The sequence below is a fragment of the Eublepharis macularius genome, chromosome 2, assembly GCF_028583425.1.
Source record: "Eublepharis macularius isolate TG4126 chromosome 2, MPM_Emac_v1.0, whole genome shotgun sequence".
Taxonomy (NCBI): Eukaryota; Metazoa; Chordata; class Lepidosauria; order Squamata; family Eublepharidae; genus Eublepharis; species Eublepharis macularius.
Window position 1 is genome coordinate 195,382,477 of NC_072791.1, and position 25,115 is coordinate 195,407,591.

Here is a 25,115-nt window from a genome sequence, read left to right on the forward strand (position 1 = left end):
TTATCCAACGTGTGCGGAATCAGCCAGCGTGAGGTCTAACCAGAGCAGAGCAAAGTGATACCATCACGTCACATGATCTGGACACTATACTTCTGTTGATACAGCCCCAAATCATGCTTACTTCAAAATTGTAGCTTAGGCAGAGTTCCAGAGACTGAGAGCAGAGTTTGAAGTTGTTTTGCGACAAGTAAACCTGAGCCATGAGAAGGTGCGACTCTGCATCCGCAGGATTCCGCTCAAGACAATGCTGCAGGATACTCTGGGATGCTTCAGAATGCCCTGATCAGGTTCAATAAAGTGAAAGAGAAGCAAGATCAAATCTTCATAAACGGTCTCAGGCTGTGAATGCAAGACGACTGATCATCATCACTATAACAGTACATACCTCTTCTCCCCACAACCACATTAAAGTATGGGCTATCAAAATCTGGAATTTTCTGAAATTTAAAAGCTGCAGAAAACTAAAGCAGCAAAGAAACCCTCTATGATAGGACAGGGATCTTGCAAGTCATGGCTAAATGTTGTTTCCTGGCTAACATAGGGTGCCTCCTAAGCAGAGCTGCCCATTGACTCTGCTTAGGATGGCACTGACAGTGCTTTACAGATCAGGGGCTGCAACCATGATCTTCTCTGCACTCGTTCAGAGTGAGGCATTACCTGCCAAGTATTTCACCTTCGCCGCTAAGTAGGCAGCTTGGAGGAGACCTGGAACAGTTTTCACCACGGTTTCAAGGACGGAAGCACAAGGTCTGAGAAGTGGAGAAGGTGGCTGACCTGGACTTGCAGGCTAAAGATAAACACATTTTCTGAGAAACTGATTTGAAGGTATCTTGATGTATTACACTGCCATAGCGCAGGCAAGAAGCTCCCCCTGCCCCGCAAAATCTTGATGAAACATACGTCTGAGCTGAGAAGTGAAATTTTTGTCTTGATCATGAAAGCCTCCTTTCAGGATCGCATACTTGATTCAGGGTTGGCTTCCAGCCACGCATAGCCCTGAGGTATTTGTGCAAATGGAGACATACCCCTACCTCCTGATTGTGGCACAAATCAGCTTTTTGCCCACTGAAAGCATTCTGAGGGCTGATATTGGAAGCAAAAGCCATTCTATCCAAATAAATCTTCCATTTCCTATTTCACTAAGAAAACACACATACACATAGTTGGATAGAATGAGGATTTTACCAATATCCTGCAAAACATTTGGAAATGTACATGGCACAGTTCCAACCTCCCAATCTATCTGGTTAGGCCTAACTCAGAACATCAAGAAATATTCCATTATTGAATATCTGAATTTTTCACGCTGAATTCTGCTCAAATTCACCACATCAATAAATAGGACATTTAACAAGCAAAGATATTAGACATAACTTGTGTGTGCAGAACATTGTCTGTTATTCATTACAGTGAAGGCTGAGACAAATGGTTGATAGCTCATTTTTTTTGGCAACACAAGGGAGTGAAGAGTTTTACATCCCCACCCCACGCTGTTTACCTTTTCTTTCTTCTCCACTGCCTCTTCACGCCACAATATGATGCCACCTCTGTCCCCCTCTTTTGCATGAGGTAATAGCAGAATGAGGAGTAGGAAGCATCCAGTTTGGCTTTACACAGTCACATCTAAAGGACTATCTGCTATTCAACATGAAGCCAAATCAGATACTAAGCCGTAGTGGCAAGTGGGGTCACCACCATTAAGGCTGTTGATGAGGCAATCATCCCCAAAATTCCGCCTGTCTCCAGGGCTGGGAACGAATCCTGAGGAATCTGCCCTCAAGCAAGCCCAGAGACTGGCCAGCCAATCAGAGCCCCTGGAACTAGGCTGGAAGGGAGAGGGGAGTCACCTCAGCTTAAAGAGGAGAAATCATACACTTTCTCTCAGATGGAGCATTTTGTGGCTCTGGATAACCGCATAAGCTGAGTTCGGCTTTTATTCTGGGCTTTTAGTTAGGATTTTGGGTCTGAGGTAGGGTAGGAACCTTGTACAATGAAGTAAACAAGCACCCCAGGAACGGCCCATCCAAAATCTGTTACGATACTGTTTCCAAGCCAGGTTGTCTGAAATATCAGCCTAGTACTGGGTAGAAGCCTGTTAGCTGTGATAAAGAGGTTACAAAAGAACCTTAAACGCTGAGGAGCCCTGCCTGGAGGAAAAGGAATTATTTTCTCTCCTCAACTTTTGTCTGTTTGTTAACTTAGGCTCAGGTTCAACCAGTTAAACTCCAGTGGGGAGAAGACACAACTTCTGGGGGTGGGGTTGTGAGCTGGATGTACATTTGTCTGACTATATGTTCTTAAACTGTTTCTTCAACTTATTTCCTGTAAATAAATCTTTGGTTGTTGTTCTGTTCTATCTGTGTGTTGTTTATCAAGTCCAAATAACTGTGGGAAAGGGGTTTCTAATCACCTTACTATCAAGTACCATAGAAGTCATTTAGGGTACACAAAACTACACACAATCATCCAGCAAATAAAAGTCTGCGTCCTCCTCTTTACGGCTACTGTGGTGGCTGGGGTTTAAACAGAAGGAAATAAGATGCCAAAGTGTGGGGGTAACAAGACATCATTCAGTCCAGGAGGTCTTGCATTAGAGGTCTTCCCCATCAGCTCTCCCTTCTGTTTCTCCCCCATCACATCAGGCTACTCCACAAATAAAATCAATGGCGCAGCCCAAGCCAAACAGTCATGATATATAACCAAAGTAATGACCACCAGGCACTAACTGTCACAGCTGCTTCTTCATGGACTTTTAGTTCTGAAATGCCACCCAAAATTTAGTATTCCCCCCACCCAAAAGCTTCCACACAACGGCCGTTTCCACATGCTGTTAAAGAGACGGTCTACTTACAGAAGGCTGGCGTTTTTTTCCCACAGATTCCAGATGCCTCCGAGTTCAAAGCGGAAGCAGGCCGTTTGTCTTGCGTCTGACCAGCGTCCTTGACCCGGCACAGGAAAGAGCAGGAAATCCCGGTCTCAGAAAAGACGCTGATTAGACGCAAGACAAACTGCCTGCTTCCGCTTTGAAATTGAAGGCATCTGGAATCTGTGAAAAAAAACACCAGCCTTCAGTAAGTAGACCATCTCTTTAACAGCATGTGGAAACGGCCTATGGCTGATTCCGCACATGTTGGATAATGCACTTTCAATGCATATTATCAATAGTTTGAGGTGGATTTTTGTTCCGCACACAAAAAAATCCGTTCCAAATGATCTATAAAGAGGATTGGAAGTGCATTATCCAACGTGTGCGGAATCACTCGGTATCATAATTATGATTTACTCCATTCGGCTTTTCCTTTGTCTCACTGCGTACTGCGTTCTCCCCTGTCCCCAGCTACTTTGCTGCCATCTTTCCAGAAAAATCATACTCAAAACAGGTTTGATCACTGTGCGGCTAAGAAGATGTGGATTTTGGAACCTCCTGACACACACGTTGGTACCAGTTTCCCTTCCCTTGTGCCTACAGTTTTGACCACTGGTAGCTCTTATTTTTATTGGTAGCTCTTAAGTGCTAGTTGAGTTACAACAATAGCAATATATCTAATAAGTTTTTTTAAAAGCCCATTGATGGTGTGGGGGACAGTGACTTGTGGGCACTAAAGGATAGGGAGGGAAACACGGAGAATTCTCGTTTGTATATGCTCTGTTCCTGCTGCGTTCACAGCAGCAACAGGTGCACAGTAGAGAACTGCCCCTGGTGTCAAAGCAGCCAAAACTGTGTAAAAACTTTTTCTGTATTTACAGGGCTCTCTGAAATGATGGGTTTCTTCTCAGGGCGTGAGAAGGGTGGCAAAGGAAGCAAGGGGAGTATTGGCTCACCTTGAATTATGTGTAAATAAAATTCTTCAGTGGTTAGTTACTCCACTGTGAAGCACATAGCTCTAGGTATTTGAATGATTATTCTTAAAGTCATCTTTCCTTCATCATGTAACTTTTTTTGAGCACACTGAGTTGAAAAATCAAACCATAATAAAATGTTCTTATTCTAGAAGGAGAAGAATCCTAGCTGCTTACCTGTGTTGGGCAAAAATTAAGGTACTCCTTAATTATTTCAAGCAAAAAGTCAGGATTTAATTTCTCAAAATATTCTACACCAAGAGGTAAGCCTTGTAAAGACGAAAAATGGGCATCAAGTACATCATTCAACAAGCTAATAACTTCTTCTTGTCTTTTATGCCTCTTCATAGCCAAAACTGCCCGCAGATAAGACAGTTCCTATAAAACAAAGAAATAACTGCATGAAACATCCACCACTTAAAATCAGGCTTGTCTGGTTGCAACTAAAAATTGGCCCAGGAACCAAGTGGTGACCCAATGTCTTTCCTACTGAGTACATTTCTCAGAATGCGTTCCGCCCTTATAAAAATCTCTTTTTAACTGTATTTTTAATTAATAAAATATAATTCAAAATCTACTGGGCAGTCTCAATTCAACACTGGCTGAATTCTCATCAGTTGTAAAGGCTGAGCTTTTGTGTCAGAAACTCCCAGCTTTGTTTCACAAAAAGCTCTGCCGCCTGTGTCTTCATTGCCTCCATCCACATAAATCAGTTCAAGTGACTGCCTGTGTGTATGCCTTTAGAAGGGTCTCTTTTTATTTATCTCTTCCTTGCCCTGAGGTGGTCGTAGGAGGCGGAAGGAAGGTAACATTTTAATTTGCTTCAGAAGCTTCAGCTGCCTTAAAACTTGCTGGGAAATGCTGATGTATAGAATTTATTTTGAAAGTTGTGCTAGATTGCTTATGAAGATCTGAAAAAAGGCCTCTTTATTCACTAGACAAATGAAGAGGTACGCAGACCATCACATGTTCTGGGGATGAACTCTGGCAGTAAACAGAAGTTATATAGATCAGGTTTTAACAAACTGTCTCTCAAATAAAAAAAGGACTGGAAAGAGGATGATGATATGAATGTTTATTTGTGAAGCCCTGCACAGTTTTCTATCTATAGACTGCATTTTTATTCTGCCCTTCCTCTAAGGGGCTAAGAGTGGTGTACATGGTTCTCCCTACCTCTATTTTGTCCCTACAAAAATCCTGTGAGGTAGGTTAGGCTGAGAGAAAGTGACTACTCCAAGGTCAGCCAACAAGCTTCATGGCTTTAAAGCTGGATCTCCTAGGTCCCAATCCATTACTTGAACCGCTACACCACAATGGCTCCTGTACTAACAATGCAATCGTAAGCAGAGACACCCTTCTAAGTTAATTGATATCAGCAGGCTTAGAAGGATGCAGCTCTTCTTAGGATTGTATTATAAGTGCTGGTTTACAGAAAGACCGTTTACATTTTGTCTTTGGTCAGTTAGAATCTGTGAAAGGGAATCAACTGTGACGGAATATGTTTCCTGTTGTATCAAAGAATGTGTAAATTCCCTAACGTTTTTCTCTTTTGATTTCCCCTTTTTACCTTTTTGTACTCTTTAATGTTTCATAGTCCCAGAACATTTGGGTCGTTTAAACTTTGTGGTTTCCAAGATCTGAGTTTAGATATTTCCATTACCTATCACAAGTACTTTTAGTCTGAACTATATATCAATGAACTGGTTACTAATTTTTTGTTGACTAGGAAGGGTAGCTTAATTTAAAAATAAGCCAACATGAGAGAATACACGAGTATATACATTCACGTGTATTCTCTCATGTTGCCTTTCTTTGAGGGTCCTCTTTCTTTTGGTGGATTAATTTAAAAATAAAGCAAGTTTTCGAATTTAAAATAAAACCTCGAAACTGTTCCTTGGAACAGTATCACTCGATTGTCAATTATGAAATTTTATACTTCATACTCAGTGTGTTTATCAAATCATTAGATATCAAATCATTAGAGTTTACCGGATTCTGTTATATTCTATTTCACTATCATTTTGATACATTTAAGCTGTCTATGCCAACAAAGGTTCCTAAGCAAGCATTCCTTGAACACTACCTGACCACAAAAAGCAAAAGAAAAATAGATCCTCTTAATTACGATTACAGTTATTGTGGTTTAGTGGTTACCATGTTGGATTAGGATTGGAGAGGCCGAAGTTCAAATCCCTGCTTAGTCACAAAGCTTCACAGATGACCTTGCGCAAGTCACTCTATTTTAGCTTAATCTATTTCACAGGATTCCTGCAAGGACAAAACACGGGAGGGAGAACTGTGAACACCACTGTGAATTCCTTGAAGAAAGGGCAGGATAAAAATGAGACCAGTGGATTGGACTGGATGGAATCCTCTGCCAACTAAATTTTGTAACACAGCAAATATTATTAGAGCCCTATAGTTAATTAGATTAAAATCAAAGCACTTCTGAAAAGGATTATTCTCTTACTGCTGATTTCCCAATAGATTGCTGGATCTCATTCAGGAACTCCAACTGCTGTTCCACATCATCTAACTTCCCTTCCATTAGCTGGCATCGGATAATCCCTGTAATGCAAAGTAATCTCATTGCAGTTTTATTCTTATGGAGAAACATTCAGAGTTCTATGTTCCTTTTTCATTGATCAGGCTTCTCAGAATACAGAAACTCAAATACAGTGGGGGGAGGGGAATCAAACTCATTATAACATGCATAAAATGTGATTTTAAAAAAATTGTTTTGGTAAGCAATTCTTAGAAAAATGGAATCAAATAATACATGCTTGCTGAAATCACATGCATACTTCTAACCGTACCGGTCAATGCAGGAACACTCATCTCATCAAGAGCCATAGCGGTTTTGTACCATTTTTCAGCCTCTTTTGATTTCCCTTGTAAGATAATCTGGTAACCCAGTTCTGTAGCAATATCTGCATTGTTAGCAGCCAAGCTGAAAGCTCTTTCCACCAAAGTTTGAGTTTGCTGAAGGATGCGCTGGTTGCGCCCACACTGTAGATAAAGTAACAAAAGCACTTCTCAACATGTTTACAGCCAAATTTCACAATACTCTGTGTACAAATATTGGAAACAGCCACAAACATTAACAAAAGCGTAACGCAATAACACTTTTTTGGGCATATCACAACTGAAACAAGTGTTGGAGGAACCTTTCTTGCATTTTTAGGTGTGACTATGCACAAAACAAAGTGCGGATTTTTCCATCTATATCACTTTATCGAAAAACTGTGGAAGCCCAAGTGGCTTGAACTGAATTTTAACAAACTCCAGTTGGAATGCTAGAAGTACTTTTTCTCAGAAAAGAATGCCCTTGCTAAGGTAATTTAGGCTATGGTCATGTCTATGTTAGATACTGCAATGCTCTCTACGTCTTCGAAGATTCACTTCAAAGACAGGTCCAAAACATGCTTGGGTCAAGTTTGCAAGCAGGGTTAGGTCACTGCAAACTGTGCTCCAAGATCCAGAGGAGTTAGCTGTTTTATTCTGTAGTAGCAAAATTGAAAAGAGTCCAGTAGCACCTTTAAGAGTAACCAACTTTACTGTAGCATAAGCTTTCGAGAATCACAGTTCTCTTCCATTAGATGTGCGCTCCAAGAATTATACTGGCTTCCCGTTGGTTTCATATATGTGAGGCTGCTCTATATTGAACCAGACCATTGGTCCATCTGGGTCAGTATTGTCTACTTAGATCGGCAGCAGCTCTCCAGGGTCTCAGGCAGAGGCCTTTTACATCACCTACTACTTGATCCTGGGGATTGAACTTGGGACTTGCTGCATGCCAAGCAGATGCTCTACCACTGCGCTATGGGGCCCTTCCCATTCAGGATTTGATGTTTCAACACCTGAACAACTTGTACCTGGGACAAACAAATGAGTGTTTGCTCTTGTACAAACTTGCTCATTTACTGAGATCTTTATTTGTGGCCCTTGTCTGACTTCCCCAGCCAATGGAAGTATGGCGCGTGATGACTAGCGCCAGGGCCTTCTTGGTTAAGGCACCATGCCTTTGAAATACTCTTCCCTGCTAAAAATCCCAGCACCTTCATTACAGCTCTTTCTTTTGGTCTATGTGTGTAATCTCTGTCCAGTGGAAATCATATGCTGCTGGTGAACTGTGACACATCTTTTATTTTGTAGTTTTTAAATGGTTCTACGGATAATTTTAATTTTATTGTTGCTTCTCTTCATACTTTATTTTGTGGGGGTGGCTTGGGTTGCCATTTTGGGCAAACTGACTTTCAGAACAGAGGGATAAAAATCAGCAGCAACAACAAAGTTTATTACCCAGAGGCCATCACATGCTTGAAATCAATTCAAAATTGCATGATTGCACATCAGCGAGACACACGCCATTTTAAAATAAATATTTAAAAGGTACATATTTCAACAAATTACCACCTTTAGAAATTTACTTAATAAACCAATCTTTAAATAAAATAAAACTGATCAGTTCTAAAAGCATAATTATTTGGCAACAATATAAACTTAAAATATCCAGGCAATCATTAAAATTGTAGCTTACTATAATTTACATAATATAAATACCTAAAATTCAAATTACCTTATATTATCAAATTATAACAATACTTATCTAGGATTCTGCACACTAAGCCAGGATTTCCTCCTATTAATGACCATCCAGCCATATTTTGCCACTTGGAGCGTCATTTCCCTATTCCCGTCTGCTAACATGATTGTAATATAATTTTTTCTCTCTTTCCCCAGAAGACTATCAATTATAGGTTTAATATATATTTCCCTAATATGATTATGTATTTTACACTCAAAGAAAACATGTAATAGGGACTCGACATCCCCATCTCCACATGGGCACAAACATTTTTCATAAGGTGTCTTTTTATATTTGCCTTCCAGGACAGCAGCGGGTAAGACATCATATCTTAATAGGGTAACCCTATTCATAATACTTCTTTCCAATAAATAGTTCTCAACTCTGGTCAGGTGATGTTGCCTTTCCACATCTAGGATTCTCTGTTTAATCAGGACCCTCGCCTGTGCCATATTCACAGACAATAGATATTGCTGGGAGAAACCATAATGACCTAATTTGCTGATTCCAACAGCCAGAGCTTCACACTACCAAATTCAGAATCAAGGCCAATGCACATGACTACCAATCTTGAGCAATACTGATCACCCACCTCCCCCATCCCCTACTTTGTCACCAAATCATGACAAACAGTTCAGGGGCTATGGCTCAATGCTGGAGCATCTGCTCAGCACAGAGAAGGTCCCTGGCTCAATCCCCAGTATCTTCAGTAAAAAGAATCAGGTAGTAAGTGATGCGAAAGACCTTTACTGGAAACCCTGGAGAGCTGCTGCTAGTCTGAGCAGACAATGCTGATCTTGAGGGACCAATGGTCTGACTCAGTACAAGGCAGTTTCATGTGTCCATTTCACTCACTTGCCATGAGCACAGCCCACAGTTACCTACCTCTGTTTATATCATGTTTTTGCCCTGGCAAATTAATTCAGTGACCCATTTTTCACAAACAGAAAGCCCTCGCTCCTGGGAGGCATGACAACATCATTTCCAGGAGTGACGTCGTTGCGCTGGCCATGCAACTGTTCCCGCACTTTGTTTGGGGCTGCTTTTGGCCCCAAACAGATCAAATCGGCCCCATGCAGAGTGCAGGAGCCTTTGTGCAGTCAGATGATGATGTCACTCCTGGAAGTGACATCATCACACATGCACCAGGAGTGCACAAAGAGGAACACGTGAGCAGCATGAGGTGTGCCGGGACCCCCCTCTCCTGACAGGAGGGGAGAGGGACCTGACAACCCTACTTTTAGCAGAAATCTATTAAGAAATCTTTTTTAACCACAGTTATCAAGGCTCTACAAAGTTATCAAGAAACGTTACAAATTACCACTTCATAAACAAAAACCAGCCAAATATCAATGAGAGGAATTCGGCTCATTGTTAAGTCCATCTCAATTCTAATATAAAAAATTTATCAGCATATGTGTGTACAGGAGTGTGCTCAACAGGAACAATTTTTTAAAAGCTAACAAATGCAGAAGCTTCACATTCTATGAAGGGAAATGCTACCACGGTCTATGTAGAATGTTTAGTTCCTCACACAACTGATAAACCCCTGAAGGTTGTCTGGATTTACATGAGAACGAATGGGCTGTGGTCATTATCTGCAGTTTCTTTTAAAATGCCCACTTACTGTTCTGCTGAAAACTAATGCTGTTTTGCAGAAGAGCTGAGGATTATGTGGTTCAAGTTTCTCCAGTGCACTAATTAAATCTGCCAACTTCGAGGAGGCCTAGAAAAGAAAGATAATGTTTACTTATAAAACTGGGGGACAGAAACCCTGCTGGATGTTGAAAAATCTCAAAATCAGAAAATGTAATCTTACGCAGGAACAGTATGAAGCAACTATAATATATACCTACACATGTTATTTAATATACTGCTAGAAATTTTCTAAAAGAGTGACAGTACAAAATACCCTTGTTAAATAATGTTAACTGAACTATATATTGCATCCATTATCCATTTTTCTCGCAAAATACCTTCACATATGGACTTTTAAACTCCTCAGTTACTGCCTCACAGAATTGTTTTCGGAAATTACGGCAGGAAAGGCCATCTTTTTCATTTATTCAGAGCACACTTTCATAATGCACATTTAAGAACAAGCCAATACAAAGAAGTTTCAGTGTAAAAAGAATACTCACCTCAGGTATATTTCCTTCCCTGCATAAACAGTGTAAGGCCTCCATCTTTATAGCTTCCAAGTTAAGAGCATCTTTCTGCAACAATCTGAAGCAAAGCATTTTGACAAGACAATTTGCTTTACGACAGCGTGTCTTCCTTCAGAATACAATTCTGTTAATTTGAACAGGACTATATCTTCTCTATGATCAATGACCCCCAGAAAGCGAACTTGAACAAACTGGTTTACTTGTTACCAACCACAGTTGGCAGAAACTACCCCCCCCCCAAGTCTCTTAAACCATCAAGATGAAGCCATATTAAAAGTGTTTTTTTTAAAAAAGAAGTCTCCTTCCTTCTGCAAATAAAGTACCATGTTTCAGATTGAATTCACAGGAAGTTCTGAGTGTTTATAGTTTATACATCACACCTCCCTTCCAAGCTTTCCTGTGGCTGCATTCAAGGTACAGATAAGCCATGCTACTAAGCTTAAAAACAGGAAAGGTCTCAGGCCTTGCAACAAAATCTTAACAAGCACTGTTGTAGGGATCTAAAAAGAATGGGTCTTGTGATACCTTAAAGAATAATACATTTTTTGGCACAAAGTATCAGGGGCATGAAACTTCGTCTTCACTTGTGACCCACATTGCTATTTGGAAAAGGGGAATTCTCCCTCATTACTGCTGACTAGACCAAGATTAGGATAAAAGAAAATCAGTCATCCCCAAGAGCACCATCTTCCCTTCATAAGCTTATCTACTAAACGGGCCTGACAGCTCAGGCATTACAGGATTTTTAAGGCCATAGATCCAGAGGAGTTAGCCATGTTAGTCTGTAGTAGCAAAATCGTAAAGAGTCCAGTAACACCTTTAAGACTAACCAACTTTACTATAGCATAAGCTTTCGTGAACCACAGTTCTCTTCGTCAGATGCATCTGATGAAAAGAACTGTGGTTTTCAAAGATGTATCTGACGAAGAGAACTGTGGTTCTAGAAGATGTATCTGACGAAGAGAACTGTGGTTCTCAAAAGCTTATGGTACAGTAAAGTTGGTTAGGCTTAAAGGTGCTACTGGACTCTTCAGGATTTTTAAGGGTGCTCAACAAGATCAGTTAAGTACAGCTCACCTGTGGGCTGTTTCTGTGGCTTGTTCCCAGTCTTGCAAAGCCAGCTGCAATTTCATTTTCTTTATAAAAGCTGGGAGGAAGTGAGGGAAGCTGGCTATTATTTGATTCACAGTTTCCAAAGCTCCCGAGTAATTCTGGCGTGCTTCAAAATATTGTGCCTAAAAAAAATAACAACAATACCATTTGATTTATACACCACCCCAAGGACAACTTAACAGCCACTCAGACCAGTTTACAAAGTGTGTTATTATGAGAGGGCTCTGCGAGTGCTGTGCCTGACCCAAGGTCACCTGGCCGGCTTCAAGTGGAGGAGTAGGGACTCAAACCCCACTCTTCAGATTAGAGTCCTGCTGCTCTTAACCACTACACCAAACCACCACACCAAATGAACTAACTAGTTACTTCCTTTTTAGGTTCTGAGATTTTCCCATTACTGTCTTTTTGCTCTCGTTCCTCTACAAGATACAATTTATGCAGCCTAATTTTTCTGTGACTCCTTTAAGGCAGGGGTGGGCAGAAGGTCACTCAGGAGAGACCACTCACTCTCCAAACCGTTCAAAGTAATTCTACACCCCTCCTCCTCAATGCTTCTGTAATCACTTTCTTATGCTTCCTTTTAAAGCTGTTGCCGCAGTTTCTTTCCTCTTTCTCTTTACCTACTGAGCACCCATTTATGACTGGTAGTTTCCAAGTTCTTGAATAGCCCCAGAAACAAAGAGTTGGATTTCTGTTACCCTTTGCATTTTTGAGCCCCCAGGCTAAAAAGGAACAGAATTTAAAACTAAATATAATTGATGGCTTATTTGGTGGTAAAATCGTTTAGTTCCAGGGAACTAAGGATGAAAACCAACTTTCTGTGCTAGAGTCCTCTATGTAACACAGTCCGTACCACAAAAAAGAAAACGAATTGCAGCATTTCTAAACCATTTCTGCAAATAAACAATCCACCCTCCACAATCCCTTCTGAATTCCATGCCTGGAACTAGCCTTCAAACATGACAGTTGGAAAACCTTAACTTTCCAGCACACTGAAACTTTAGACATTGAATTTCAGCCCTCTCCTCCCACTTCACCTGACACAGCAAGACCAACGCACCTGTGGATGCAGTTTCCTTGAATGCAAATCAACGAACCAACAAAAAAAAAACCACTTTCCAGTCATGTTGGCCTATGTGTGCTGGATTTGTTATCGTATGCCTGCTATACATGAACATAAGATACTACCATTCAAAGAGTCTATCGGTATCATTCACTCAAACTGGTGGTAGCTCTTCAGTATCTCAGGCAGAAGGAAGGAAGGTATTTTCCAAATCCTAGCCAACTACCTGATGCTCTTTTAAGTGGACAGAACCAAGGACTGAATCTGGGATCTTCTATATCTAAAGCATATGCTCTGCTGTCTATGATTATGCAGGATTAAATACTTAACTTTAAAAACAAACTTACCTTACCCATCAGGGCAAAAAGATCGTTCCCATTTTGTAGTCCTTCATCAAAGTATTTCACAGCTTTTTTAACACTCGTTTCTTTCCCACATGTGACTTCAATCCACGCTTTCAAAACGAAACCCTGTCGAAGAAAAACAAAAATTAAAATTTATCAGAGTAATGTTGAGTCTTGCTTTATTTAGAACATTTAGATCCTGCCTTTCAACAAAATATTGGTATTTGAGGTAGTGGACAAATGGCAATTTTAAAACATGTAAGATTTTGAAAAGCTAAAACTCTATCAGCAACTATAACAGCAACAAGACTATCAGTTAACCACCAAAATCGCAATAAATAGCAACATACTGACAAAAATCATAAAACTAACAATCAGTCATAAAAATAAGAAGCAATTACCAGTAGAAAAAGTCAGATCGGTATGACCCTAAGGGACTGGTCTGAAGAAAGGAGCTCTGACTCTTGGAAGCTTACTCTCTGAAAATCCTGTTGACTCAAATCCTGCTGTCCTACTGAGGACCAACACAGCTACCCACCTAACTATACTCAATTCATATACTTCCAAATACCTTCTGGAACACAATAGTACAGTCAGATTTCTGGAAAGGCAAAAAGGTAGAGGGGCAGGAAGAGTTTCCTAGGTAGGGGGTTCCAGTTTGGGGGCCACAGCCTCCCAAAGGACGTCCTGCATGGCCAACAATCTCACATCTCTTAATAAGGGCACATGAAACAAGGAAGCAGCAACTGATCTTAGGTTATGGGCAGCCTTTTATGAGTTGAAGCGATCCTTTAGGTATCCCACTTCATTGCTGTTTAGGGTTTTAAGGTCAACACCTGCATTCCAAATTCAGCTTAGAATCAAATCTGAGCAATTGCTAAGAGTAATAGTGAAATATAAATCCCTGTGGTGGTCTCCAGTTGCATTTTTCTCCAGGTGAAGTTACAGTAATGTATAACTGTGGCCTGACTTATTCTCTCCAAAGACAGTTGCAGCTGGCGATCCAGCCGTTGGTAGAGACAAACGCTCCTGACCACTTCCACAATCTACTTTTAACTTTTTAAACTTTACACTGAACTTTTATGAAGTACTCTGCAAATCCTTTCTACGCTCACTCTTAAAAGAAGCACACAAGATCATTTTCTTTGTTTTGCAGATTGGAAGCCATAGCTAAAAACACACAAATTTATTGAGAAGGGACCATGGTTCACTACTGGAACATCTGCTCCACATGCAGAAGGTCCCCAGTTTAATCCCCAGCAGCTTCCACTACAAGATCTGCTAATCAGTGATTTAAAAGACCCGAGATCCTGGAGAACCACTCCAAATCAGAGCAGACACCACTAGCCTTGAGAAACCAATGGTCTGACTCAATCTAAGGGGAAGGGCTATGGCCTAGTGGCACAGTATTATTTTGTATGTAAATGATCTCATTTCCAATCCAGCTAAAAGGATCAGGTAGCAGGCGAAAGACTTCTACTTCTGAACCCCTGGAGGGCCACTACGGGTCAGAGAAGACAACTTTAATCTTGATAGACCCATGTTTTAGCTCAGTATAAGGCAACTATGTTTTGATTATAGGGAGGGGCTGTGGCTCAGTAGGAAACCACCTCTTTGCACGTAGAAGGTCCCAGGGACGATCTTCAGCATCTTGCATACAGTATGTGCCATGAATAACCTCTACCTGAGACCCTGAAAAGCTGCTGGCAGTTAAGAGAAGACAATTATGACCTTAATAATAACAACAACAACTGCGCTTATATGGTAGAAAAGAGCAAGAGTCCAGTAGCAACCATAAGAGTCCAGTAGCACCTATAAGACTAACAAAATTTATGGTAGGATATGAGCTTTCGTGAGTCACAGCTCACTTCTTCAGACTAACAAATTTTGTTAGTCTTATAGGTGCTACTGGACTCTTGCTCTGTCCTACTGCTACAGACTAACACGGCTACGCCTCTTGCGCTTATATGCTGCTTTTCTAGACAGATTAGTGCCCCACTCAGAGAGGTGAATAAGGTCAGTTTTATTATTATCCCCACAATTCAGCTGGGGAACTGGGGCTGAGGTGGCTTACTGCTAAACTCATGGCAGTAGTAGGATTCAAACCAGCAGAGTGCTGATCTGCAATCCAACTACTTAACCACTATGCTACCAGTGGTTTAATTCAGTATAAGGCAGCTTCAGATGTATTCATAACTAGCTCAAAAGCCAGCTAGTGGCTCAAATGGAACCTTCCAGATGCAAGTATGGCTACTTCTCCCGTCACTCCCAAACTTCATAATTATATGTGCCAATTTTTGATTGGATAAAAGTTCTTTGAATGTAGGATTCTGCAGTGAAAGAAAACTATTCTGGAATATCCTAACATTTGTACAAGGAACATGTCATTTCAATGTAAACATGACTGGAAGCATCTGTGACAAAGAATCATTTACTTTGAACTGCCTCAAGTAACACTGCTGGCCAGTGATTCAGGGCAGTTAGTGAATCACACATGCTAAACAACAAACTGAAAAGAAACCATCAGGCTATTTTTCAGCAGTGCTGGTTCTGCCAAAACGTTTCTCGAGAGTTAAAAGACGCAGTTATAATCAGCTATGATCTAAAGAATGACTCAACATAGCTGAGGGGCTAACAAGCCTCGTCTTATAAGCAAGCAGACTTAGGCAGATGGAACATGAATAAAGAAAAAGGCTGTACCTCTCTGCTGCCATTAGAGATCTTGATCATTCTGTCAACATATTCGCGTGCCTTCTCATGCCGGCCAAGATGCCACAAGAACAAGCCGGCATAATACAGCGCCTGCTGTCCTGCTACCTTACGATGGTCTCTCAGTTTTGCATCAAGTTCCACGATCACTTCTCGATCTGAAACAAAATTGGTGCAGATGATTAAAAAGGTACAACTCATGTGCCCAAACGGCTCACTGTTTCTGAATACTGCTTTTGTTTCACTTCAGCTCCCTTTCTTACATTTATATCTTATCTCTTCTTTATTTTATTTACTTTGATTATTTATACCCCATTGTCCTCCCGAATGGGGGACTCAAAGAAGTGTGCAACATCATTCCCCTCCGCCCCCGCCACACTACTCCTGTGAGGTAGGTTAGGCTGAGAGTGTGTGACTGGCCCAAGGTCACCCGGTGAACTTCCACAACAACGATCAGCAAAAGACAGTAGAGACCCCCTCACCTCTGCAGGAGTATACCGTATACCCTGCAGCTGTGGACAAGTTTACATCGGGACCACAAAGCGTAGCATCCAGACAAGAATAAAAGAACATGAAAGACACTGCAGACTTGGACAACCTGAAAAATCAGCAGTGGCTGAACATAGCCTAACTCAAACAGGGCACAGTATCTTATTCCAGGACACCAAAATACTGGACAACACTTCCAACTACTTTGTCAGACTGCATAGGGAAGCCATTGAAATTCACAAGCATAAGCAAAACTTCAACAGGAAAGAAGAAACCTTAAGAATGAACAGAGCATGGTTTCCAGTTCTGAAAAACACCAGGCTAACAAAACACTCTATACCCGACAATAGCCCTGCAGAGAAGATTAGTACATCAAGCACCAATCCATATGCAAAAGAACCTCCTCAGGATACAATGAAGCCTCCCGCCATTAGCATTCCACACCCTGGGAAACTCTTACAGGATGACTCAGCTCAACCCCACCCCTCCTGAGTAGATATAAATGACTTGCCAACATCTTTTCCACACTGTGACACTGAGAGATCTCTGTCTTTTGGTTGCTACACCTCTGAAGATGCCAGCCACAGCTGCTGGCGAAACATCAGGAACTACAATGCCAAGACAACGGCAATACAGCCCGGAAAACCCACAACAACATTTCCACAACAGGGTTGAGATTCAAACTTGGGTTCTCCCAGAACCTAGACTGGAACTGTAACCACTATACCACACTGCAATGACAAGGGGGAAATAAGGTAAAATTGCCTGTTTCTTCTTTTTTCACTTGCAGCTTACATTGGTAGAGGGAGGGAGGGCGATTTTACCCTGTTCCCTGTTGTTTCTGCAGAGCCCCACATTTTGCTTGCAAGGCTTCCCCCCATCCTCAGAGAAGAGTTTTGGGACAACCAGAAGGCTGACTGGGGACGAAGGAAAAGATCTGCTTTGCCAATTCCTTTTGGGACCTCTTCTAGTAGCTCCAACCCATCATGTGTCCTGAAGTGTTTTTTCACTTCCTCACAGAAGTTACATCAAAACAGTTCATAAATTCAGGGTAGGAAAGGATGAGATATGACAGCTACTTATCAGCCATAGCTTACTTGATATAAGATACAAATTTCATTCTAGGAAGACTCATGCTGTGTAGCAGTTAAAGCGTATGATGAGAGAGACCCCAGGTTCAAATCCCTGCTCTGATACGAAACTCACTAGGTGTCCCTGGGCCAGTCACTGTCTCTCAGCCTAATCTATCTTACAGGGTTGGAGTAAGAAAAAAATGGGGATTTACAACCATGTACGTCAGTGTGTGGTCTTTGGAGAGTGGACTGGATAAAAATCAAATAAAAAATAACTTTTTAAAGTGTTCTGTAGGTAAGGATTTATGTTTCTCAAAAGATACATGAAAAACAGAATTGCAGCAAGAAAATTCTATCCTTTACACAGTTACATACAATGTTAGCTGGTCAAATGTGGCCAATACTTAGTTATATCAAAGTTATGAATAGCAGTAAAGAATTTGTTGCTCTATTCTGACGTTAGGCATAGCAGAGGTCAAAAGTGGAATCCATCTGCAGACTCACAAAATGCAGGCTACAAAAATCTATTTCATCCATAAGGACTCCCGGGGGTGGGGTGTGTGTGTGGACCTCATCCACCCTAGCTGATCTTCCTCCTGAACCGACCTCCATTTTCCTTTCTTCCCTCCTTCTCACAGCCCCCATGACTTTTCTCCTTTGCTTGGTTCCTTCTGTTCCCCCATCGACCATTCTGCCTACTGTTTCCCCAACAGTTGCGCTGGTTTTCCTGCTTCCGTGCCTTCCTCCAGTCCCCATCACTTCTATTACTCTACTTTCTTGCTTTCCTTCTATGCCCACATCTTCCTTCTTATTCCTCCTTTCACCAAAACGTTTTATTCCTCCCCTCCTTTATTGTTTTACAATTTAAGATTTTTCTGAAAAAGTGGAAGACTCCCCAGGTTTGCAAAAAATACCAACCCTGTACGCACATGGCCCCATTTTGTAGATGGTTTGATCTTTATTCTGGGGCATTGTTCAGAATATTGATACAGCAATACACTTTTTAAGAGGATGTTTAAATCTGTGTATTCAGAACTCATTCCTATTTTGAAACGTAACTCTATGGAAGTGCCTTTTTTTCTTCCCTTGTCTTTACACTCAGAGATGTGAGCTACAGCAGGGTAACTGGTGAACTTTAAGTATGATCTAACAACCTCTCAAGCTTATATTTAAAAACTGGTTACGAGAAATCACAGAAATGTTACGATTGTGCTCAGCTAGAAAATCATTCTTGCAAAGATTCCTGGCGACCTCAATTGATGGTTTGTGGAAATGTCTATTCTTAATTTAATCTGAAACAATTCTGATGCCAAATTTCCAATTACTTGTATGGAATTACTAAAAACCCTACCCTAAAATATGATGCACTGACACATAAGTATCATAAAATGCAGCACCTACTACAATGAATGATATAATAGCGTTATGCTGTACAGGGTCACTCCAGCATGTGGTAGCCAGGGGGAAATGCTTGCCCGCCACGAACTATGATTTTTGACATGACTGTAGAAATCACACATATAGGTAGGTGCTGACTGCCATTCTCCCCCACAGATGACAGAAGGTGAAGGAGGCACCGTTGTCCCTTGCCTCCCGTCTCTGCACCCCATGTGGCTTTTACTCCAGGAAGGTCCCATAATCCTGGGCGTCAACTTTTCTGATGTCAGAAATGGCTGCTCAGTGGGGCAGAAGAAAGCTGCTCAGTGGGGCAGAAATGGCTGCTCAGTGGGGGAGAAGAAAGCAGAGGAAATCCACAACTGCCAGCATCTCCCGTTGATGGAATGCTGGATCCAACCCACAGAGCTATTTTCTTTTTTTAAAACACACACACACACACAATTCTTTTTCAATTGTACCTGAAATGTTCATCTTTTGGCGTTCAATGGATGCCACCTGTGGTGGTCAAGGCCTTTCAGAGGAGAGGAGAAAGGCTTAATATCTTTTCCAGCAAAGTAATCTGGCTGACATGAAATCACAAAATCAAGGCGGCACGTTGGTTCTAGGTATTTCGCACGTGCACACTTACATCAAGTTTTCTGGATATCTAATTCACAAAGATCGCATCTACTTTGAGCCTCTGTAATTCTGCACTTGAGGGAGATGAACCGAAGTCATGTCTGTTTATTTTTTCTGCACTAGAAAAATGCCCAGTTTCTGCTGCGGGCTTTCTGAGGAATGCATCAGTTTCATGGGTTGATCAGCTGAGGAAACCTGCAAGGGTTTTGTTTTGTTTGTTCTAAAGCACCAAACTTGCAATGTGTTTTTGTTTAAAAATATTTTTTTTTAATGCAGAAAAGGAACGGACTAAAAAGTACAGGAAACACAGAGGGAAATTAAAATATCAAGTGAGATTTAGGGCTCTCTGCAGAGTTTTTGTGTTAGCCATATTGCAGTGGGTTTTTCTGCCATCAGTTGCAAGACTTTTTTAAAAAAACACCAACCTTGCAACGTTGTTGTTTTTTAAAAAAAGATTCTGGAAAAAAACCCTAGATTGGTCATTGTTCAACCAATCAGGATGCAGGGGGATAAAGGGGAGGGCAAAAGGCATGGCCAGGGGCAGCCCTCATACCAAAGAAAGCATTCTGAACTTCAAAAAAGCCCCGGTTTGACTTTGCTGGAAAAAAAACATCAGGGTATATGTGCAGGAGAAAAGCTGTGGAAAAGTTGGGGAAAGTTCAATTTTGTGGCAGATACAGATTTTTCCTGTGTGGAATGCAAAAAAAATCTGGGAAGCAGTCTGAAGACTATATTGCAGTATTTTGACCACGCGTGCAAAACTTGGTGCAGTATGTGCAGAAACGATGAAAAAGCCCTGTGTGGAAAAGACCCTAGAAAGGAAGAAAAGTCTAGGGAAGATAATAGGGCTGTGGGAAGGGCAGATTTATTTACTGTACATAAAAGCCCGGTACATATATGACAGTGAACGTTTGTACCCTCTGCCCATAAGCGAATACATTTGTTTGTAAGAAAGAGCCAAATGTACATTCATTTTAAAAATAAAACCAGAAACCATTATCTGAATGAATATGGGGTTTAAATCATGCATTCAGATGTATATGTACTGAATGTAACGTAAGAATTACTCAATGCATGTACAAAGAAATAACGAAGTGTACACTGTACATGGACTGTACGTACATTCAGCGTTACTTATGCACAGGGCTTATGTAACTTACTTATTCTTACTTACTTATTCTTACTTATGTAACGTAAGAATTACTCAATGCATGTACAAAGAAATAACGAAGTGTACACTGTACATGGACTGTACGTACATTCAGCGTTACTTATGCACAGGGCTAGATTGCATGAGCATTTACTGTAATGTGTGTACATGGCTAGTACGTACCTTGTTACACAGTCCAAGTGGGCTCTGCTAATATGAGGAGGCAGCTTATAATGGAGCAGAAAGGAACAATGACCAATCAAACTGTGAAGGAGCAGAACAAGGAAAACACATGGAACACATGAAGCTGCGCTATGCTGAATCAGACCCTTGGTCTATCAAGCTCAGGACTGTCTACTCAGACTACCATTGGCTCTCCAAGGACTTCAGAAGAGGTCTTTGATATCACCTGCTACCTGACCCTTTTAACTAGAAACACCAGAGATTGAATCTGAGACCTTCTGCATGTAAAGCACCAAATCAAAGCCTGCACACACACTCACACCCCGCATTAAAATCCAGTAAAGCTACTTGGGACCCTGGACTCCTCTTGGTTTTCACAGAGGAGCAATGGCTCAAAAAGCAAGACTCCAGCCCAACTTTTGGAAGGCTGCTGTGGCTGATGGCTTTGCATCTCAAGGAATACTTTGATCTTCTCGCTCAAACTACCTGTAAAGCTCAAGACAGGTAATAATGCTTTCATGCTAGCCTGGAAACAGGAAAAAAAGGTAAACCAACCCTTTCATTACAGTCATGTTTGCACAGTTTTACTAGCTATGAAGATTACTGAAACCATACCTGGATTTGGGTTCTTTTTCTCAGCATAGATGAACGCCATCATTGTGCAAAGGGATACATCTTCCTTGTTTTTAACAGATTCAAACTCCAAGAGAGCCTCCTGAGTGAATCCTAAATAGACAAACTTGACAAGGTAAGCTGTATTCTTTTTTTGTGCAATAGGATCTGTGCTTACCTGATGAAATTACCTTGTGCTGATATCACTTCAAAAACATTTTTAAAAATGATATGCATTTCATTTGGGAGAGTTACTCTAGAATGGCCTCTGTAAGCTTTACTCTTCATTATTTAAGACCAAAAGTAGTTATTTATTTTATTTTTATTTTTATTCCAATTTTTTTTTATTTTTTCCATTTATATACTGCCCATCCCCAGGGGCTCTGGGCAGTGAACAGTTAAAATTGATAAAAACAAGAACTTCTTCAAAAGTAGTAAGATTCAGAAAGCACTTTTCAAGAATGTAGAGACTACAACGCTAGCAGAATGCACAGAAGCCTCCACCCCCTTCATTTTCCATTCACTAAGAAAATGGGACTTTTGCAGAAGGAGGATTTTGTAACATCTGCCACTCATCTTGAATGACACGTACTAGACGTGGCGGTAATAATTTCAAAGGGTGCTGAAGATTTAAATTAAGACCAAACTAGAAGAGCCATAAAAGATTCATGATGAGGATATTCTGCGCTTATGGCTTTTCAGCAGAAACACAAAATGTCAAACTTTCAAAATCAGTCGTTACCTTCCATCAGCATGCCATAAGCCCGGTAGAAAACAAATACTGGGTCATTGCTGAACATCTTGAGTCCCTCGTTCGCAACTGTTTGGACATGCCGAAAGTAGCCTTCTTGGCAATAGTAATTAATTAAGGCCTAAAAGGAAATGGTTAAGCGTCAACAAGACAAGGGAGTACATTCATAAAATGAGAAAGGGTAGAGGTACTTTTTTGCTGTTTGGGAAAGAAAACAGCATTAATCGTCTTTATCAATTAGTTCTGTAGAGTTTCATAGTCTACTTCAGTGCTCAGTCTTTAAGAGATCATTTAATTTCAATCCTACGCCACAACTGTCTTGTTTTGAGGTATGATGGGGGGAAAAGGCAAATGGCGCAAGGGAAGAGTCTGACGTCTGTATCTGTGTCTTACCTGTCTTATATAAACATTAAAGACTCTTCCCTTTGCACCATTTGCCTTTTTTCCTTTGTTGTGTCTTTGTGTGGCCCCCTCTTTTCTATTTTTTTGCGGTACACCATTTATTTTTTTTTAAAAATCCTTTTCCAGAACTGTTGAGGCCCTTAAAAACAGAACAAATGATCCTTTATTTAATTTGTTTACCTAGGCTATTAAGGGGTTGATTTTTTTTAACCATCATTTTAGTTCAGTCTGAACACTGGTATTCATTTCAAGATGCTTTATCTATGTTTTTTAATGCTCTGGCTGGGTTTTCAACCTTGGGTTTTAATTAATTTTCTAAAATGTTTTATGGTTTCTTTTATGTTTCATTTTGTAAGCCTCCTCAGCCAGGTTCTCTGGAAAGGCAGCATAAAAACAAACTTCTCTGTGCGGACCCCACCAGCTAGCACTGGAGTGTACATTTCCATCTCACTCCACCTCTCTTTCAAGTACCATAGCTGATGGCCAAGCTACAAGTGATGAATGACACAGGTTGGACACTGGTCAGCTTCCCTCAAGTTCTGATGGGAAATGTAGGCATCCTGGTCTTGCAGCTTGGCTCTCCAACTGCTGTCCAATGGACTTTTCAACTGTCACTTGTCCAACATTCCGCCAAGCTGCCTACATTTCCCATCAAAACTTGAGGGAAGCTGACAAGTCTCCAATCTGTGCCTTCTGTCACTTGTAGTTCCGCACTTATTCAGTCTTAGAAAGATAATTTTTCCTTCCTCCCACCCCTCCACCTCCACCATGACACAGGCAAATAGACATCAGATGGGGACTAATGTGACTTCAGCATTCATGCTTTAGCACTAATATTTCACTTTTTTAAAGAATGATTCACACATAAAGAAGCAAGCGTGTACACACTGGCATCAGCAAACAAATTTGCGTCAGTAAACAAATGTGGCTCACAAGTTGCAGGCTCTGATAGAGCTGAGCACATGCTCCTGAGCATTAATAATCTGCATAGCACACAGAGGGAGGGGCTAAATGGGGATCTGGATGGCACTTTTGCACCTCTCCCCCATTCCCCATTAACGCCCTCTTGTACAAGTTGCAGGCTCAACTTAGAAGAGAACACAGAGTCCTACTGTGAGAATTCTCCCTGCACAAGTGGAGCGCAACCTTTTCAGTGTATGCTAAATAGGTTTCAAACATAATTTGGAATTGTCATATGTAACACCAAGATGTTCATGCTTGCCAGTGTTTGTTCACACTGTGGGTGACGATGCAAACAGATTTGTTGCTGTGTAACGTGAACTCTCCCTAAAGTATGAAGGCGAAACAATGCAATGCACATCAGAAACCGCATATTGGCAGCTGTTGTTCTGAAACACGTAAATTTTATTTTTATAAGCACACCATGCTCTTACAATTTATAATGTTATTGTACTGATGCACAGGCACAATGGTAATCCGTAGGCACAAAGGTAACGTGTGAAGACAATACCACACAGCTTGCTTGCTACACCCATCCCCACCTGCAAACCAATAAAATGTGGGGGTAAGACACAGCTGAGAACAAATTATGGGGCTTCCCAAATACATGTGTCTAAAGAAGCTTACCTGACTGCATTTCACTCCCACATTTCACTCATATGCTGCAGAAAACTGGCATTCCCTGCATAACTGTCCTGAGAAGTTTGTACACACTAGTTCTTGAAAAATGCACACACGTGTGTGGTTTTATAAGTCTGCTGCAGGAAACCGTTCACGCATTCTGAATAATACAGTTTCAGTCCTCTTTCAGTGCACTTTGCAAGTGGATTTGAACTGGACTTAAAAGTGCATTAATCAGAATGTGTGAAAGCAGCCAAGGTAACAGCTGCAAGTAGGTAGTCTGCAACAGAGCAGCAGGACTTCAGAAACCTGTATCTGACGAAGGCAGCTCTGACTCTCGAAAGCTGAAGATCTTGTTGGTCTCGAAGGTGCCCCTGGACTCCAATCCTATAGCTGTATCTGTGGGAGGGAGGCCAAACCTAGCCCGTGCTAAATACATACCGAGCTGGGAGTAGAAAAGGAAAGGTTCCCCAGGGAAAGAAAAGCCCGCGGGCAAAGCCCACACAAAATACACCGGCTGAGAAGCCTGGATCCCGGTGCCAGCTGTAAGAGAACCGGCGGCTCTCGCCAGCAAGCAGCATCTCTGCCTCCCAGCAAACAAGGTTGGGAGGATGGGCCTCCCTACGGCGGGGAACAAAAGCAAGCGGGCCGCAAGCAAAGGAGGCGCCGGCGCGTTCCCTAGCAAGGAGGAAGGCGCGATGCAAGCGACGAGGGAGACTTCTGGAGCGGCAGAACCGGGCAGGAGGAGCGCCCGAGACCAACCTGCAGCGGGGAGGCATCCATGGCCGCCGGAAACAGCCGCCGCAACAACGTTGCCAACACACAAGCGCCTCCGCCCGCAGCGCCAGGGGGCGTGGCCACAGGGAAGGGAGCGCTTGCCCGGGCAGGGACGCCTCGCCCCGACTGGAGCGCAAGCGCCGGCAGGATGGCCAGCGCTCCCATTGGCTCCGTTGGAGAAGTGGGGCGGGAGGGGAGGAGGTTCCTTTTGCCGAGGGGATCGTTTCAAATGGGGAGTGGTTGGTCTGCCGCAGGA

The 25,115-nt window shown here is 41.7% G+C and overlaps 1 protein-coding gene across 1 annotated transcript in view; it reads right to left on the reverse strand.

Annotated features, from left to right (window-relative positions):
* Window positions 1-24,905, reverse strand: part of TTC21B (tetratricopeptide repeat domain 21B) — a 49,950-nt gene extending 25,045 nt beyond the window's left edge. The window contains exons 1-13 of the mRNA XM_054972400.1: window positions 24,845-24,905; window positions 22,091-22,220; window positions 21,352-21,462; window positions 15,817-15,983; window positions 13,120-13,242; window positions 11,674-11,831; window positions 10,570-10,654; window positions 10,056-10,154; window positions 6,657-6,849; window positions 6,311-6,408; window positions 4,018-4,218; window positions 658-787; window positions 122-279 (exon numbers count right to left, since the gene is read on the reverse strand). Of these exons, the coding sequence (XP_054828375.1) occupies window positions 122-279; window positions 658-787; window positions 4,018-4,218; window positions 6,311-6,408; window positions 6,657-6,849; window positions 10,056-10,154; window positions 10,570-10,654; window positions 11,674-11,831; window positions 13,120-13,242; window positions 15,817-15,983; window positions 21,352-21,462; window positions 22,091-22,220; window positions 24,845-24,865 (1,674 nt within the window). The 5' untranslated portion in view covers window positions 24,866-24,905. The remainder of the gene's footprint in view (window positions 1-121; window positions 280-657; window positions 788-4,017; window positions 4,219-6,310; window positions 6,409-6,656; window positions 6,850-10,055; window positions 10,155-10,569; window positions 10,655-11,673; window positions 11,832-13,119; window positions 13,243-15,816; window positions 15,984-21,351; window positions 21,463-22,090; window positions 22,221-24,844) is intronic.
* Window positions 24,906-25,115: the final 210 nt, after the last annotated feature.